Genomic DNA, 18,662 nt, shown 5'->3' with positions numbered 1-18,662 from the left:
AGGTCAAAACATCTTTGCCCCCAGAAGTTACTTATTCTACATTATTGCTCTCTGGAGGGAAAGATTTCCAATGACATTTGATCTCGTGTTATAAATTCACACAGTTAGGTATGTGACCATTAATATATCTTCATTAAGACCAATTTAAGCAGCTAAATATACAGTCCTTAAAAAAAACCATTACTGCAAGAAGTATTCTTCCAGCTTCTGAGTTTATAAAGCTCTTATTTTGATCTAGCAAATTATTCTAGCAGCTGCTATTTTAGCCTTCAGCAAATCAATGACTGCAACACTTACATTGTATCCATAGACATATCCATTTGGTAACATCATAGGAGGATTATTTTCGTTCATTACATCCCCTGAAATCTTGCAGACTAGTCGGGAGTTGGCACAATGTGCCATGGGCAGGGGCTGAGCCAGCTTGTTCAGGGATTTGCTACACACAGGGCAGTCGGGGTTTTTTGAGCTCCCATCCTCTTTATAACACTGTCTGTTAGCAGCAAGTTAGGGAACAATCACCACATGAAACCATAATTAGCTTCCTATTGTATGGGAAACCTTAAAATTAGAAGATTATCAGCTGTGCCAGCAGAGCCCAGGTGACAGAGTGCAAAAGGACATTTAACTCAAGTCTAATGTCCACACAAAAGAATCAAGGGTTTGCTCTGTTTCAAGGAACAAGAGTTGCCTGGAACAGGTACAGCTTCTGAGGTGCAGCACTCCAGCAGCACCAGCCCTTCTCCAGCCCAACAAACCCAATGAAGTTTCAAAAGATGCAGCTATTTTTGAATATTCACATAAAACCTGGTAGGTAAATTTGTGCTAAAGTGCTTAAAAACCAGTAATTTTGACCCAGCTCAGTAACCCTTGCAGGCATATTCATAATTTCAGACATGAAAAGACAGCCAAACCAAACACAATGTTACATTTTACCTTAAAATTTTTGTTTGGGCATGCCCTTTTTAAAAACCATAATGCTCTTAATTATAATCTCCCCTTAATTTAATAGTGACCAATTTATACTCCATTTAAACAACTGACGAGCAAAAATATTGAAGTGTCACATTTCTTATTTGAGCTCTCTGAAAAGCCTCCAGAAACCAAAAATAAACCCCCACATGGCTTTTTTTTCACTCCCAGTAATATCTGCTTTAAAGGATACGGTGTTTTTATAGCTGAAAGGCCTGCCTGGAGTGTTATAGTAAAAACAGAATTGTTTCCCAGCTGATGTAGTCTGTAGTTATCATATCTGAACTGTTGGATCAGCATTCTCCATCGAGCAGGGTCCAAGAGATCCTGTTAAAAAACAACACAACTATAAGTTGCTTTCAATCCAATTGTCCCAGGGAGCAAAAGCCTGGGAGTGACAAGTTGTGCCAAACTCACTTGTGCAAACCCATCACAAACCAGAAGTGGCCATCCCAATACATAGTGTTTAAAAAGTACCTTTTAACACTTCTTTATTAAAACAAGTATTATTTGAAATAGCTGGAGCAATATTCAATCTCAGTCATGTACAAAATGTTCTAATCAAGATATGCAAATCCTGGTGAGGGTACTTCTTCCATTTAGTTTCTCAGAATGCTGGACTACATAGGAAACAACATTAGTACTGTGGAATGTTTCTTCTACAGCCTCTGAACCATTAATATCAAAAAGTCAGAAGTGTTTTTTAACTTAAGGCAGGCTAATTCTGCTGATAGTCAATTACAGTACATAATATTTACAGAATTTTGTAAAAAGACGTCAATTTGAAGAAGCTGCCACAACCCCAGGTTAGAGAGAGCTTGCATAAGATACTCATTTAGAGACAAAATTCTTTAAAATGCTGTGTTACCAAAAAGTCAGGATTTTTCTTTTCATGGAAGTAAGAACTAAACCCACAGTTCAAGGATACATTGGGTTTTAAAAGCAATGCTGTTGAAGAATCATGTAAGAAGAGAAGATCCTTTGAAAATATACTGAGTGTCATCTATACAGGCAGGCACCTAATCCTTTCTTTGTTATCCTTTGTATCCATAACCTGCACTTTGGTCAGGAGGAGTGACAATATTTATTTACCTTTATATAATATTTATCATATAGATACTATACTGATTGTATTGCAAACTCTGCATGCTACACTTTGAGGGAACTAGGAGAAACAATCTGGGGACACCTTACAGCACCTAAAGGTGCTACACAAGCTCTGGAGAGGGACTTGTGACAAGGCCATGGAGTGACAGGACAAGGGGAGTGAATGGCTTCAAACAGAAAGAAAGCAGGGTTAGACTGGGCATTAGCAAGAAGCTTTTTGTTGTCAGGGGGGTCAGACACTGGACCAGGCTGCCAGAGAGGCTGTGGATGTGCCATCTGTAGAACTTTGCACTGCTGAGGCCACACCTCAAGTCCTGTGTTCAGTTGTGGGCCCCTCACAAGGACATTGAGGGGCTGGAGTGGCTCCAGAGCAGGGCACAGAGCTGGGGAAGAATCTGAAGAGGAGCAACTGAGGGAGCTGGGGGGGTTTAGCCTGCAGAAAAACCATGTGGGGACAGGGCAGATAAGGACATGGTTTAGTGGTGACTCTGGGTTGATGGGTGGACTGGATGATCTCAGAGACCTTTTCCATCCTTTACAGTTCAATGATTCTACTGTTGGAGACCAGGCTGGATTGGGCTCCAAGAAATCTGGTCTAGTGGAAGGCAAAGGAACATAAGATTGTTCAACAGATATCAAAGAAAACAGCTTGTTCTGCCACAACAGTGAATGTTTTCCTTAAAATCCTGACAGAGGAAAAGCCAGAGAAAGTTCTAGTTCATTGGTTATAGAGGATGCTTCTTTCCTTGGAATAATAAAAATCAGTTGGTTAGAGATATGATCTCACAAACTTTGTCAGAGATTTAAAAATAATTTACTTAAAAGGCATTTTAGGAAGCCATTTATGCACAGAACTCACAGTCAAGATACTAAAGGTAACTCCAAACAACCATGTGCTGTAATTGTGGTGAACTAGGTAATTATTAGAGAATTCAAAACTTAACTTCCATAAGCTAGAATGTTTTAAGTCATATCCATAAGTACTAGGGAATTTGCTTTCATTGTATGGTTGTATGTGGAACAATCCCCGCTATTTCTCCTTGTTCTCCCTCATTGAAACACTCCATCCAAACCAGCCCTTAGAATAAAATACAGGATTCTTATTTCCTATTTCTTTCTAACTACTAAAATATTGATAAATTCTATCTTACAGCCAAGTCTTCTAACACATCTATCATTTACATTCATAACTTAGATCAAATCTAGCATGTAAAATACCAGGATCCTTCCAGGACTCTGGGATGAGCAAAGAAACTCATATTGATTCTGTGAGCTGTTCGTTTCAGGGTTTTTTTGGTGTGGTTGTTTTGTTAAACCATGATTTCATCATCATGTTTAGAAAATGTGTTTATACTGGCACTGCCACATATTGGCTTGGCATTTCATGGAAATCTTGTCTTGCTTTGACAACTCAGCTCTTCCCTACCTTCTGCCTCCAAAGGCAAGTTAAAAAGAAGTGAATTGGCACATGACCACAGAACTAAGTCTGTACAAACAGCTATCTGGGAATTTTGCTTGATTTAAATTTAGATCTAGATATTACCACTAATATCTACATTAAATTGCATAATCCAAATAAATGAAAACTTATTTTAAGGAAGAAAAATACTGCTTTCACATCATTCAAATTATCCTTTATTTCTTCATCCCAACCACTGCAACAACAATAATGTGAGAAGTAGAATTAAGAACTGCTGCTGGTATATTAAAGCCATAGTTTTGTATGCTGAACAAGACTCTCTTTTTTTTTTTCCTTTGTACTTCTCCATCTTCTGCTCTTGCTGTACATTTAATTATTGTGCTTCCAGCCCCACAGATCTCTAATGCTGGGTTTATGGTAAGCCTAGCTCAGTGAATCCATGTTACTGTTACAATCCAACTGAAACAATACAAATACTTTCTGGATTAATGTACAAGAACTGGTTACTAAAATTAAGAACTCTTACAAAGGGTGGAATTTAGGAAGTAAAATTTAAAAAAACCCTTTATCTTGATATTGTCAATGTATTTTCCTGTGCTGAAAAAAGAACTGAAACATCTGTTTTAATATTGTGTTGCAGCACAGAATTTCAATGTTACCTTATAGGGAGAGATATGAGTGTCTGAAGGAAAGGCCAACATTCCCATCACCTGTCGAACCTCATCCAGCTGGCTCCCCTCAGCCTGACTGAAGTGCTTTCTTGCATGTCTGAAACAGAGAATTGATACTTTATTAGACAGCCTTGTCCCCAAATCAAGTAAATTCACTTAATTATAGAAGACTTCAGAGAAAACCTAGAGATTCTGCTCTCAATATATGAACTCCAAGAGTGCTCTATGTACATTTAAAGGACTTGGAAAAAACACATCCTGCAAATGGCAATGCAAGAATGACTAAGAATTAGTATTTTTACACTGGAATTTCTTAGAAACCAGAATCTTTTTATGGTAATGTGAAGTCTTGCCTCACCTAGAACTAAAACAATGATTATTAGAAGAAATGTCTCTGCTCATGCAGGCTCAGTGTATGACACTCCTCTGGCATGCACTCAAAAGTGAGACAAAGGCAGGCTGAAAATCAGCTGTTCCAACCCATTACACATCAAGAGTGTTCAAATAACTGCAATGTTTATTTTGAATAAATGATTTTCTGGGGGCAGGGGTATAGGCCTGAAGACAGTATCACTTTCTGTGCAGACTACAAGAAATTGTAGGGCAATGTAATAGAAAACACCTAGTTAAGAGCACCTTTTTTTAGCCAGGAAAATAAAAAATTTATTAGAACTTCAGTATAAATTTTTGTACTTTAACACATACAGATCGTAAGGGATACACACATGACTGAAAGCTTGGATATTTGAAATGAGTGACAGAATTACCAGGAACATATTTAAATAAAAGATACAAATTCAAATATTTTTCAGGAAATAGTATGAAACCACAAAATTATTACCAGCTTATGAGGATATTGAACTACTTTAAAAGCCTATATGAAAGTTTCCCCAGCCTAGTCTTCCCAAGATCAGTAATTCTCAAGTTGGAGTGGAGGTGTGCAGGAAGACCTTCAGCATTTAAACTGGGTGTTTGGTTCAGCATTTCTGCTAAAAGCTCCTGTTCTCAGTGGTGCACAGATGTAGCAGGCTCAGTATGGAGCCAGCATTACACTGAATTCCTGGCATTGCATAAGTGTAAGAAAATTTTCCCTACACTGTGACTTCTGCACAGTTTGTATTGCAGGGAAGATACCAAGTCATCTCTCAAGTCCTCCACTAAGAGTTCACTCTTTTTTAACTTTTGAAGAGTCTTTTATTAATTCCTAAATTACTATTAGGAATAGACAGTATTTTCAAAATGCCCATTTCATGGCTTGAATAACAAAACCAAGGAACCTAGGCAAGTTTTTTTTTTTTTTTTTTTCAATTCTGAATTTGACAAGTACACTGAGGTCATCAATACCATGAGAACAGTCACTTTAGCAGCGTTTCAGTACTCCCACTTCCTCTCCCACCCAAGCCAGGAAGCAATGGAAGTTATGTAGGACAGAATGTTTCCACCCAATTTCCTATGCTGGGTGAGCAATTCAGGAATGTAAACATTGTTCCTCAGGTGATTACTGTTATGAGGGCAAAAGCACAAACCCCCTGGGCCTGAGAGAAGAGACAGCCTGGACACACTGGAAGAAAGCTAAAACAACTGTGGAGAGCTGCAGATGAAATTGAGAGCTTTTGCAAACACAGATTAGGCAAACAAAAAAATTCAGCTCTACCAGCTGAGATTATCTGTGCATGCATGAGAGAAAAAAAGGGGAAAAAAATCTTCTCACAAAAACTGATCAGAGTGCAGTTGTTTCTGTGATGGTGAAACAGAAGTGACACTTCAGCTTGCACAGCCTGGTTAGGGTTGAGGCTCTCCTCCCTGCCATCAGCCTTTCATCATGTGCAAAGTACTGAACACACTGGGATGTGGTGGCTGATTTGGGTTCAGCCACAATGAGTTAGGTTTTCTATAGTGACCTTGTGTTAGTCTTTATCTCCTGACTTTGTTCTTTACAAAAAAACAAAAAAAAACCCCAAAAAACCCCCAAAAACCAAGGAAGGTTTCCCTCAAGGCTCAAGGTCTGCATGCTATGGCTGAACTCCCTCCACTGAGAAGTTAAAATGGAGCAAGGTATCTTTCAAAGGTGAAGTAAATGCATTAATTCATAGCACTCAAGTCTTTTTTATTTTGGGAAGCAAGACACTGTAAGTTACTTGGGAATGCACAACAGTGGAATTATACCTTATTTGCCCTCATGCCATTATTCACCCCTTTCCTTGTCATTCAGCTAATTCCATCTCTGTGCAAGTGTTGGCTCGCTCCTGAGGTCTATGTGAACATTACAATGCTTAATTGCAATGTTTTTACCACCATTAGCACATATGAGTCTCTATAGCTAAGGCAGGGGGCTGAATTTTCCAGGAAAATATTTTTTAAATCCTGACAATAGACCATCCCTGAAGTCACTAAATTCCTGTGACAGATCTAAGTAATAGGTAGAAAATTTTGTTTTTCGAATCCCAGAATGATCCTGTAAACTCTGCAAGGACAAAGTTCATCATCTTTTGTGTGCCCCTCCAGCCCACACAGGTACAGCTGACATATTGTACTTGACAAATATTTACAAAGACTTGAAGACCTACAGTTCACTAAATTGTTACAAAAGGATCCACATTTGCAATGTCCAGCTTATATGTCTACATGTGCCTCAAGATAAAAACAAACATTTATTGGGCAGTAGCAGTAACTGAACACTAATATAAGGTGTTACCAAGAAGGGACTTGTTTCTACTCAGTTTTTTGGGCAATGCCTGAATACCTTTATGTGGAACCCTTATAACAACCAGCAGAATTTATACTCAAATGGCTCAAAAGTACATTTATACCCCTGTTCAACTGCACCCCACTAAAAAAAATACTTTTCATTCATTCTTGTAGGAGGGAAGTTGACTAAAATGATAGACTGTAGCCATTTTCCCCACCATCAGCTATTATTTACTCCTTTTTGTCCTTTGTATTCCCAGAACAAGAAGTGCACATGATGTTTTGTTAAGCTTTTAGCTGAGAGCTTTGTGTATCTCTGGCATTGCATAAGAGCAAAATATCAAAATGCTGTCAGATTTCCCAGAATGAAATTAGAGAGAGCTCCAAAAGTGTGAAATTGGTGTCATCAGTCATTCATTGTTACTTTAGTAGGTATAAATTTGACAAAAAAGCCCTAGAGACTGAGAGTTAAAGGCTAATGATACTAGGCAAAAAAATGTGTTATTTTTAAGGTTAAGAGATTTACTCTTTGTATTCAAGAACAGTTTTTTACATTCTTGAAACTTGCACTTTCAAGGCTACTCTGATAAGGTACCTTAGAGGAAAGTCTGTTTGTACTCATTCTAAAAAGCTACACTTATTAAATAAGATGTATAATTTTAAGGTTCACATCAATTTTAATGTAAAAGCAATGTCACTTCAGAGGTTCTCAGCAGGCAGCAAAAGCTTTCAAACTTATTTAAACACCAGCTGCGTTTTAACAAAATGTCAGTTCCCCCAGTTCCACTCATACAGGAAACTCCTTGGTAAACAGCCTCTTTCTCTGCTTTCTAATGGATGCCTGACCTATTTATTGCACCACAGACACAATACTGAAAGAATCCTGCTGCAGGCACTTAACAGAAGCAAGCTAATAAAACCACAAGTTGCAAGGGTTTGCTAGAAGCAATGAGATTTATGCCACGCCTCCCCAAAGGTACTCCCTTATTCATTACTTATTTACTTTGAAACAAAGTAGAATGCAATGGTAAAAACTTACAGTTTTTAAGCCACATTATTGACAGGAAGCACTGATATGCTGAAGTCTGAATGTACAAAATAATCAAAACTCATCCTCCTAGAAAGGAGTCAGTTAAGATACAGAAAGACTTCCACAGCTCCTTTTCCTTTTAGAATTGGTTATGAAGTTAAAGCAGCACTGCCATGAGTGGCAACCTATAATTGCCAAGTGTAAAATGTATGCCAGCCCTGAATTTCAGCAGGTACATGGAACATACACACTTCACCCCAACAGCACTCAGTATGGATGCCTTGTTTGCCATATAGACAGGAGCTTTAAGTTGTAAACCTCACACAGGTTATTCCACACAATGCATGCTGTGTCCTCTTGAGGGCTGACAGCTTGCAAATTTTACCACTTCTGATGTGGAAAAGGGATGAGAGGGAAATAAATATCCATTAACAATAAAATACAGAAGGACCTTATCTGCTTTGTCCCAGTTCTCAGCCTATTTCCTTATTCCAGCTCTGTGCCTGCCCTCTAGTTTCCAAGCTACATAAGGAAGCTGTAGCTCAAAGAAAATAGTTTTTAGAGCATGGACTACTCATTGTTAAGATGCATGACTGCACACTTGGCAAAGAAACAAACTGAGAATAAAGCTAAAGGCACAGTATTCATTTGGTATAAAGAGCACCATGGGCTTCACAAGACAGATAATGGAGTTGAGTCTCTTTCATCCTTTTCTTAAGTACTTGACAATTCCTTAGGATTTGATAACTCTATCAAAGGGTAAGTGCACATATCTAAATGCTAGCTTGTAGGTTTTGTTTTTAATTATGTTTGGTTTTAATTATTAACATGAAAATTAGCTGGAATTTATCAGATTGCACATTTGCATTGGCTGGGACCAGAGCAAAGATGATTTAAGTGCAAGTAGGGCAAAGTAGGAATGATATTAGCTCAAAGCAAGCCATGCATCTGAATGAAATTAGAAATAAACCCTGAAAATAACCCTAAAACTGTGCCCTGCAGGAGAGCTTCTCCATCTAGATTTGGGAATATGCTAGAATGTTTTCAGTCTGTGAATACATTATGGTAGTTTTCTGTACCTCTGTGCTGCTCTGACCAAAAAATCAGCTCTGCCACAAATACAAGTTTCAGTTTCTGAAGTACCTAGTTTGGGTTTAAAGGCAGCAGAACTTGCAACTTCCTTAACACAGAAACATTATGTGGCAACAGTGTTCTTATCAGGATTTATCAGCAAAGCTTCAGGTTGGGCCATGAACTTCTCACCTCTCTTTAGGTTTAAATATTCTTACAAAACAGAACCTGCTGAGAGTTCTCCCTCCCTTGTGCACATGTAAGCTCCAGTAGCTCTGCCACCTGCACTGTTCTTTGGTGCTGGCAAGGTCATTGCTTATCAAAGTATCAATGCATTTCTTTGTCCCAGTACCAAAATTCTACTTATTTCAGCAAGACTAGTGTTATCCTGGAACATTATTCCACCTTCAATCAGGACCATTAACTTGGATGTATAAATTGCTTCAAGTGCTGGTACTGAAAGCATTGTCAAAAAACTCTCTGGTGGTTAAGTCAGGCAGTGCTGAGGTGTGACTGCACTTCTGGCACTGATTCACAACCCCACTGGGCATTGTTGCTTTCTCTCTGTACTCCCCACTGAACTACTTCACAACAGGTAAAAATTGATATTGACTTGGTTTCCTCATTTGGAGCCAGAAGAATGGAGTGAGGAAAACCTAACACAGCTCATCCCTCTCCCACCCACAACCATACAGAACTCTAAATTAGGCATCAATGCAGGGGTGAACATGGCCTTGCAGGTAACTTGCAGAACAAAAAGTTGAATAAGACAGCAAAGCAGAATCAGTCAAAATTGAAATGTTAAAGCTTTAGATGAAGGCTTCATTAACCTTTTTGTATTTCTGGTAATTAAAACTGTAATGAATTGCCATGAGAAGCCAGCTGTACCTCCTGAAAATTAGTTAAGGATGAATTTGTATTTATATGTTACACTATATGCTACCAGAAAATCCATTTTATTTTTAAAACAGGTTAATTTTCTAAACCTTGATTTTAAAGAATAAGATACAGAGTTTCAGGGACAACACCAATTCTTTAAGAAGGTGCATCTGTGGAATGACACTTTGCCTTTAAAGAAAGTCCAAGCCCAGCTTAAATCCAAAGACTGATGACAATACCAGGGGAGACCCTTCAAGGCTTTACATGGCTTCTGGGTGTTGCAACAATAATCACATGCTTCTAATGAAGCATAATACCATCTTGTTAAGAAAACTGTTTGGAAAGCATCCTAATTTCATACCTCACAGCATCCAGTCTCTTGTTCTGTCGAATGAGTTCAATGAATTCCTGAATCCTTAGGCTGAACTCCAGACAGCTCTGAGATGAAAGACAAGACAGGGTCTTAGATGGTGCCAAAGCTGCACCGCATGGTTTGTTAACGACTGTGTGTGCACAACAAACAACAGAGTGTTAATAACATGCAACCTGGTTTGCTTGCTTTTAGGCATTCATGCAAAAAAAGTTGAAATGCTGACTCTACAGACAAGATCAGCACAGAATTCCATAAAAGCAAACAAAATCCTCCTCCTCTTGCCTCCTGTAAAACTTCAGCAGGGATGAACTTTTTCCTAATGACTGAAAGCCTTGTTACCTGAGACACAAATGAGAGTAATAGGTGGTTTCCTTGCACTTTCTCACAATTTAAAGTAGTAGAGTCAGCAGGAGTCTGGGGCTATGTGCTAATTTAGACAGGTCTACCCAGAAGACTGCAAGGAAGAATCAAGCCTTTGAATGTCTTTTGAAAAACCCCAGTATTAACAAAAACCAGCACAAAGTTTAAGTTGCTGCAATTCCCTCCCTGCCTTTCTTCAAGCTTCTATCCCACTCCTCTTGTCAAACATCTAAAAGCCATGCTGGAAACAAGTCTCAAACAACAAAACCAAGTGGTATTTACCTGTTTATGGAAAAAGGTAAAATCTGAAGCCTAATGAAGTTGAGAGTGTCCCTTTAAATCAAATTCCATCACCAGTTCACAAAATCTATAAAAAAACTTTGAATATGTGGAATTAAAAAGAAAAAGATCTTCCCCCATAAAAGAACAAATCACTATGCTTCTTTATAGGGACACAGTCAACTGTTTTATTACCTTCTGAAAATAATGAAACCCCAAAGTGCTCTGAATCATGTAAAGAACTCTATTCCCTGTGTTCCTCTACTCCACTTGCTGAGTGTTTTTTCTTCAACCATGTTTCTAATGAATAGTTGCCTTTTGTTTATTGTCCATCAACACAGACACATCAAAATTCCTCAGTGTCTTCAGCAGGAATTTGAGCAACTCCAAATTTCTATCAGTTAGCTGCCTCAAGTGACTAATGCACACATTGCAACAACTGCTCATTTAAGATTTAAAACATAAGTCATTTGAACATAAAAATGATGCATTCTTTCATATGTTAAAATGAACCTGTTTAAGGAACAGAAAAAAATATTTTCCAAATATGCATTTTTCTATATTCAAGCCCAGATTTAGTAGAAAATCAAAATTTCTCCTCTTGAGCTTTTCAATAGGACTATTTCAAAATACCTTGGTAACCAAATCTACAAAACTCCTCATCTAGAATTTTAAATAAGCTTGTTTCTACTAAAAATCTGATCAAGCTTTTTAATTGTTAATGATACTAGATCCCAGAGCTTCCTCTTTTGCTAGGATGTTTCCATAGCAAAACCCCCATGTCAAACAAATGAATTTTCAAGTAAGGTGCAAGCCAATGGCCCCAGGGGTTCTGCAGACAAGTGTAACTAGCAGCAGAGAGTCCTGGACAATCAGATGATGCATATTCCAACTCTGTGTACCTTCAAACAATCCCACAGCAGCTCTTCACAAGATTTCAGATAGCTCACATCTGTAAAGATTACATGACTGCTTTCCCAGGCCACCAAACAGTTTAGATTTTAGATAAGGCTTGTGTTCAGGTAGGTGGTGGCTGGGACTTGAGAACATGAACAGTGATGAGTAGCTAAGCAACTAGAAGCAGCAGAAATGTTTGTGTTTCAAAAAGAAGTATAGGAATTTCTCTTCTTCCAACTCTGATCTTTCACAGCCTTAGCTTTGGTTTTTGTTTGCTTAAAAAAGAAACAAAAAAAGAAAACGAAAAAAGCATAGGGCTTGCAGAAATAGATTTTTGTTGTATTTTGTTTTTCAAAAAAAGGATGGGGAAGAGTCTTCCTTATTTGCTGCTTGTTGAAAATTGGTGATGAAAAAGTAAAACATTCAGATTATATGTCTTGTATTATTTAACATTTTAAGATTACACAAGGGGGATTTTTTTAGCAGTATAATTATGCAATGTGGTTTACATACCAATTCTGGTTTTCCTTTAATGGTTTCCATAACAAGACCATCATTTTTTCTAGAGTAATCACTGCCCAATTGACTTTTGCATCCTGTGTCTGGCTCGTTCTCAGTTTGGTGCCCCTGAGTGACAGAGAATGTCACTCCTTGTTTATTGTTAAGTGCACTCAAACATTTTTGGTTAAAGAAAGCACTTAGTTTAAAAACATAAGATAAAAACTTCTTTAAGGGAGGCAGGGATTTTGGTAAATATCAGTTAAAACCAGATTTCTGCAAGCCCTATAAAGATTACAGCATGTTTTGAAATGCATAATTTAAGACACAAGGAAATTTAAGTGGACTGCAGAGCAACAAGTACACAGCATGTTCAGCTCATGGTACTCGATGGCTTGAGGAAGACTTTTTGTGTTCATTGCTTGATTAGATTCCAACTTTTGTTTCTGCATTTACTCACAGCAAGTGAATTCTTTACTCTCAAGTTCTGTCCTCTTATATTCAAGAGTTAAAAATTACTAAGACTAAAATCTGCATCAAATTTCTCTCAGAAATTTTAAACGTGAGAGCAGAGATTACCAATTAATTTCACCTAATTTCATTCTTAAGAGTTAAAGTCTCAGCAGGATGCACAGAATTATAAATTTCAGTTTATGTGCATAGAGACACTACATATTTCTGCCTTTGTTTTCAAATTACACTAAACCCAACTGAGTATGGTATTTTATTTGAGTACAATTTGTTGAGACAACACTGAATCCAGAAGATGACCTATCACTCCCTTCCAGGTCTGCCATTTGTGAGCCTATTTAGGACCAACTACCTATGCCTTGTAAGAACATTTTATACTTACTGTCCTTACTTTTAGACAAGACCTGTAATTTAAAACATACTGACCACATCCAGCATCCATGTAGTTTAGACAACAGATGAAGCAAAATGTTGTATTTTCATACCTTCATTTTTCTGAGTCTGGATTTGTTGTCATGACACCAAGCCAAACAAGTCATAGTCTCTTGTCTTTCCAATGACTCTTCCACTTCTTTAGCAGTCAAAAACATCTCAATATTTACCAAATCCTTCAAAAAACAAAAAAGGAAGGAAGGTGTTGTTAAGTTGTACTCATACTTTACACAACAATTCTTCAACTGAGCTGGAATACAGAGATACAAAAGAATTTGTTCTCAAGACTTCTGGATTTTAGAATTGTACTTTGCAAAAAAGACATTACAGGATATTTCCATGGACTGGACTGTTCTGATAGTGACAACAGACCTCTGAGTCTAGTTACATAACAGAACTAGAACAAAACAAAAAAAAAAGAAAAAAGAAAACAAAGATTAAACCTAGAAGTCTTGCAGACTTTTTTAAAATTGACATGCTTAATATCACAAATATTACCATAGCTCTAGTGAACAAAACCACTCTCAGAAATAGATGGCATTTTAATCTGTCAGAACAGCTGAATATACTTCATCTTAGAAGTTCTACTTTCCAAAAGGAAAAGCTGAAAACCAGAACTAGCATCAGCTATATAGCACATTCACATCTGGCATTTCATTAGCCAGCTTTTCCTTATAAATACAGGAAGTCTAATACTATTGGGAAAGTGAACTAAATCATGTTAGGGTTATCAGAATGGTTATTTACAGAAATTTACACAAGCCACATGTATTTCTAAACTGCAGCAAAGCTTGCAGCTTTTACTAAATCTTTCTCTCATTATTTGAATTTGAAAACCAAAACATTAACATTTATTTTGTAGGTTGTATGACCAACAAAACCATTTACCATCAAAAGAATAAAGGGCCTCCTGCAGCTCTACTGGTATCAAATCCAGGTAAGTCACACTGAGCTCAGAATTCAGACAGCTACAAGTTTACAGAACAACACTGAGATTGGACTTTAATGGGCTCTTTCCATACCCTTAGGGTTGAAAAAAAATTATCTATTTTATCAATGTGCTGGCAAATGGACTGAAAGAATGCCAACCCATTCCACAACAGTATTTTTTAAAGTATTCCTACAAGAACATGAGAAGAATCTTTTTGCTGGGCTGAAGTTTTCCTGATGATATGCTCAAGTGGAAAGAAAGTGCATTACTCCCCTGTGCATGATAAGGTGACCATTTAAAAACTTCTTGCCCATTAACTCATCTGTGTAAGTAGCTTAACACATAATGCAGTCATATGAATTATCCTGCTTGCCTTCCATACAGCTGCTGAGTGCAAAGACAATTCCACTGAAGTTACAAACAATAACATCTCCATGTATCTCCTCAAGCTTATTTGAGCTATGTGCTCTCTTAGTGAACAGCATTTGGTTTTACACCAAATTAAAACAAAAGCATTGGCTTTTACATCAAAAAAAGGGCTGGATGTGCTAAGCAGAAACAAATCAGTGGTTTAATCTCATTTGTTAGTTTTTTATAGTTTAAGCTTCATTACAAAAAAAACAAAGCATAAGGGCAGCATTTGTTATAAGCCCATGAGCTGGTAAGAGAATCCCAGCTATCTGTATTTATCAATCAGGTGTTGGTATAGCAGCTCCCTACTATGAGCAAAAAGACTGCAATTGCTGCTGAGGGAGAAAAAACTCTTAAATAAAAAGAGAATTTCTACATTGCATTTGAAAATTTAAAATGAAACAGGTTCTATGTAACAGAAATGCTAATTAGATTCGTGGCTGCCAAAAGAAGTCAAAGCTTGGCAGCCTTCTCTATTAAATAGGCAGTATGTATCCAGAAAACAGAGGAGAACATTTTAAATTAAAAGAGTTTCTTTCAGAACCAACAATTACATTTAAATGGCATCAAGAAATAGGATTTTCTTCTCTGTTGACTTGATAGAAAGTTAAGGAACAATATAAAAAAGGCATTAAGAAATCCTTTTGTAGAGACAGGAATAGCTTTTGCATTTGATTAGAAGTAGTTAGAAGTCTTAATCATGCAGACTGATTACTACAAAAATACTAAGATACAATTAGGCAATAAACCTTTAAAAACCCCACATGCCACACAGGTTTGCTTTTTTAATCCAATCATACTTTCCTATCTTTCCTGGTAGTGCCTGCTCTTGTTGCTTCTTCCTTAGCTAGGACTAAGGAAACAGAAGAAAGGAGGATTTATCAAAACTAGCCCAGCTCTGCTACACAGCCCAGTCAGGAGCAAACTTGTCTGCCTCATCTTGGATGGGGAGGAACCAGTTTAGCATTTGTAACAAGTGTCTCATGTTCCAGTCAAAAAATCCCTTTTAAGACCCCAATCCTGAGTAACTTTCTGAAAGTATTCTGCAATTCCAAGATGTACAGGCTGCAGACCACACAGACACATTGTCTTTCTCAGCTCCTAAAACAGGATTAAGATTTCACAGGCTGCTACAAAGTACCTCTGTTATACAATTTACATATAAAATTGAGTAAATGTAAATACACAATTTTAGAGAAATACTGCCACTTGATTTTGCAGGTGCAGGAAAAGCAGAAGCAAGAAATCTGTTGCCACACGCTCCCCTTTGAAATGACACAGTATTCAGCACCATTGCAAATGTTTTCTGACTTGTATATAAACTAAAAAGGAATTCTAAACTCTTTAATTACCCTCTTTATAACAGTAACATCTCCCTTCATTTCACACTTTCAGCTTTCACACTGAAACTGGGGCTGCAATACTTTCCTGCCAGTGCTGCAGAACTCAGGAGAACCCTACCCCACACACTGATCATTTCAGTGCTGGATCAAACCATAACTCTTAGCACAGATTTCCAGCCTCCTGTGCCTTGTCACAACTTGGCCTAAATCACTTGATTACAAATGCACAATACCTGAGGTTGGACAGGAAGAATGATTTACATGAAACTTCCATTTAATTTTACAACTGTACTGTGTTTTTTCAGTACAAAATGTCTCAAGGAGGAGAATACACTCCATTAAGTATTAGCAACAATTATCCAGACACTCAAGGGGAGAGCACAGTACAAACCAGGGAGTGCCACATGGATTTTATAATTTCTGCTTTAAAAAACTGGTATTGGACTAAAGTGAACTAACTTTCCCTTCTGTACAACAGTCACTAACCAGGTTTTACTAGGGTAACTATCTCAACACTGGGTGAACTTCATCATAAAAGAACTATTTAATTCCATTACAACAGTGAAAACTCCAGAGAAAGACATTTATTATTAGAGAAAACTGCACATGAAGGCTGAAGTCACTTTAGTGAAAGCAGAGATACTTATTTAAACAAGAATACAGCTATCCATCACCCTGTGCTCTGCCTGATTTACATATATATAGCTTTTAAAATATCACTGCTTCTTTTTAAGCTGCAAGTGCCTCCAGGGAGAGAGGTTACCAACCCTATGATTCTGTACAGAACTCCAATTATTAGGTATAAAATACTGTGAGGAATAAGGATGCTTTATGATGATGATTACTAGATACATACTCCTGGCCAACATAAAAGCTGGATCCCATTTGCTCAGATGGGTTCTCAGTAAGAACATCCCAAGCACGTTTATGCACATCCCCTCCTCTGAACAGCTTCTGGACTCTCTGCTGAGTGGGAGCAGGAGCTGATGGGCTGAGCTCTCATGGGCCTAGCTCTCATGGGCCCAAGCTCTCATGGGCCCAAGCTCTCATGGGCCCCAGCTCTCATGGGCCCGGCTCTCACGGGCCCAAGCTCTCATGGGCCCAGCTCTCATGGGCTCAAGCTCTCACGGGCCCAGCTCTCACGGGCCCAGCTCTCATGGGCCCCGGCTCTCACGGCCCCCGGCTCTCACGGCCCCCGGCTCTCACGGCCCCCGGCTCTCACGGCCCCCGGCTCTCACGGCCCCCGGCTCTCACGGGCCCAGCTCTCACGGGCCCAGCTCTCATGGGCCCCAGCTCTCATGGGCCCCAGCTCTCATGGGCCCCAGCTCTCATGGGCCCAGCTCTCATGGGCCCAGCTCTCATGGGCCCAGCTCTCATGGGCCCAAGCTCTCATGGGCCCAAGCTCTCATGGGCCCCAGCTCTCATGGGCCAAGCTCTCATGGGCCCAAGCTCTCATGGGCCCAAGCTCTCACGGGCCCGGCTCTCTCCTTGCCAGGGTGCCCTCCTCAGCAGGGCCTGTCCTCACTGGAGAGAAAGACTGCAGCAAAAATGAACACTCGTCTGAAGCACCAAAACTAAGAGAACAAGGAAAATGGGTCCAGGATTTAATGAATTTAAGTGGTTGTGTCACAGAAAAGAAAAAGTGATTCACAAAAATATTGTGAAGAATAATAGCTGTGAAATAATGATAAAGTATGTATAAAGGCAGTTAGGTAAGTTGGTTTAACTGGCAGATATATAAGCTTCACATGAATTTAAAATTAAACACAGCTACATCTATTATAAAGTTGTGAACCAAACTGGCAAATATATATGAAAATGTGAATTTAAACTGAATTTAAAGCCCAACAAAGGCTGTAACTTTAGACTGTGCACAATTAAGAGAATTCAGCATGTCCTGGAAAAAAACCAGAGCTCTACATGTGTGGCTCTAAATTCACCAGGAAAGCTGCTCAGAATTTTCAGCACCAGATGCAACAAAAATAGCAACTTTGCATGAGATCATATGTGAAATTACTTAAAAAGAACAAAAACATCTTTTCTGCAGTAGTAAAATAACTACAGAAATCCATGTAGTGTTCACATGAGGAGTTTTATCTAACATTTTAAAATTTGGAGCAATCAAGTCAAGTCATTCCTCTCCAGTGGTCTTCACTATGCACATGAGCTGAAGTACTTTTACTTTATGAGATCTCCAGTCACAAGTCTGGAAAGCTATCAGAAGGAATGTGTGATAAAATCCCTTATAATTCATATGAACATTTATGTATTAACTCCCAGAATATTTCCAATTAGAAATGTGAATCTTTTAACAGGGCTCAAAACCAACCAGAAATGGGTAATAGAACACCCCATACTTGATATTTTCAAATCTCCTATAAGCTATTTTCAAAACAAGATTAATTAATCAAAAACTAAATGTTAGTCTTAAACAAGATAAAATAAAAGATCTGATTCAGAGCATTTTGTAGAAAAGTAAGTTTCCGCTGTGGAAAAAAGCATCATAAAAGAGGCTATTTGTTGTATTAAACAAGTAATTCATAATATCATAAGATACTGTTTATATATTTTTTCAAAATGCAAATTGTTTATTTTTAATTGCTTACTAGCATCAATATGAAATTGAAAATAGGCCAGTATGCCTCAAGCTATCAATGGCTCATTGCCAAGAGTATGTACCAATAACAGCTTTAATAAGATTGACTATCTATCTATCTGCACCCATTACATGCATAAGAGCACTATCCTCACAAAAAAGCCTTTGCTGATGCACTTCAGTGTTCAGCAGCATGGTAAACTACTTGTATATGAAATACAATAAACACTTAG

The 18,662-nt window shown here is 38.1% G+C and overlaps 1 protein-coding gene across 3 annotated transcripts in view; it reads right to left on the bottom strand.

The window, feature by feature from the left end:
* MAEA (macrophage erythroblast attacher, E3 ubiquitin ligase) overlaps positions 1-18,662 on the bottom strand; it is a 49,515-nt gene that overhangs the window by 1,310 nt on the left and 29,543 nt on the right. For all 3 annotated transcript variants that reach the window (XM_071447450.1, XM_071447451.1, XM_071447452.1), the window contains exons 4-8: positions 13,202-13,324; positions 10,200-10,276; positions 4,159-4,267; positions 1,166-1,299; positions 298-493 (exon numbers count right to left, since the gene is read on the bottom strand). In XM_071447450.1, the coding sequence (XP_071303551.1) occupies positions 298-493; positions 1,166-1,299; positions 4,159-4,267; positions 10,200-10,276; positions 13,202-13,324 (639 nt within the window). The remainder of the gene's footprint in view (positions 1-297; positions 494-1,165; positions 1,300-4,158; positions 4,268-10,199; positions 10,277-13,201; positions 13,325-18,662) is intronic.

The sequence above is a fragment of the Agelaius tricolor genome, unplaced genomic scaffold (assembly GCF_023055355.1).
Source record: "Agelaius tricolor isolate 1412-34295 unplaced genomic scaffold, bAgeTri1.0.p SCAF_24, whole genome shotgun sequence".
Lineage (NCBI taxonomy): Eukaryota > Metazoa > Chordata > Aves > Passeriformes > Icteridae > Agelaius > Agelaius tricolor.
Note: the sequence above shows the minus strand (reverse complement) of the source record. Positions and strands in the feature narration are given on the sequence as shown.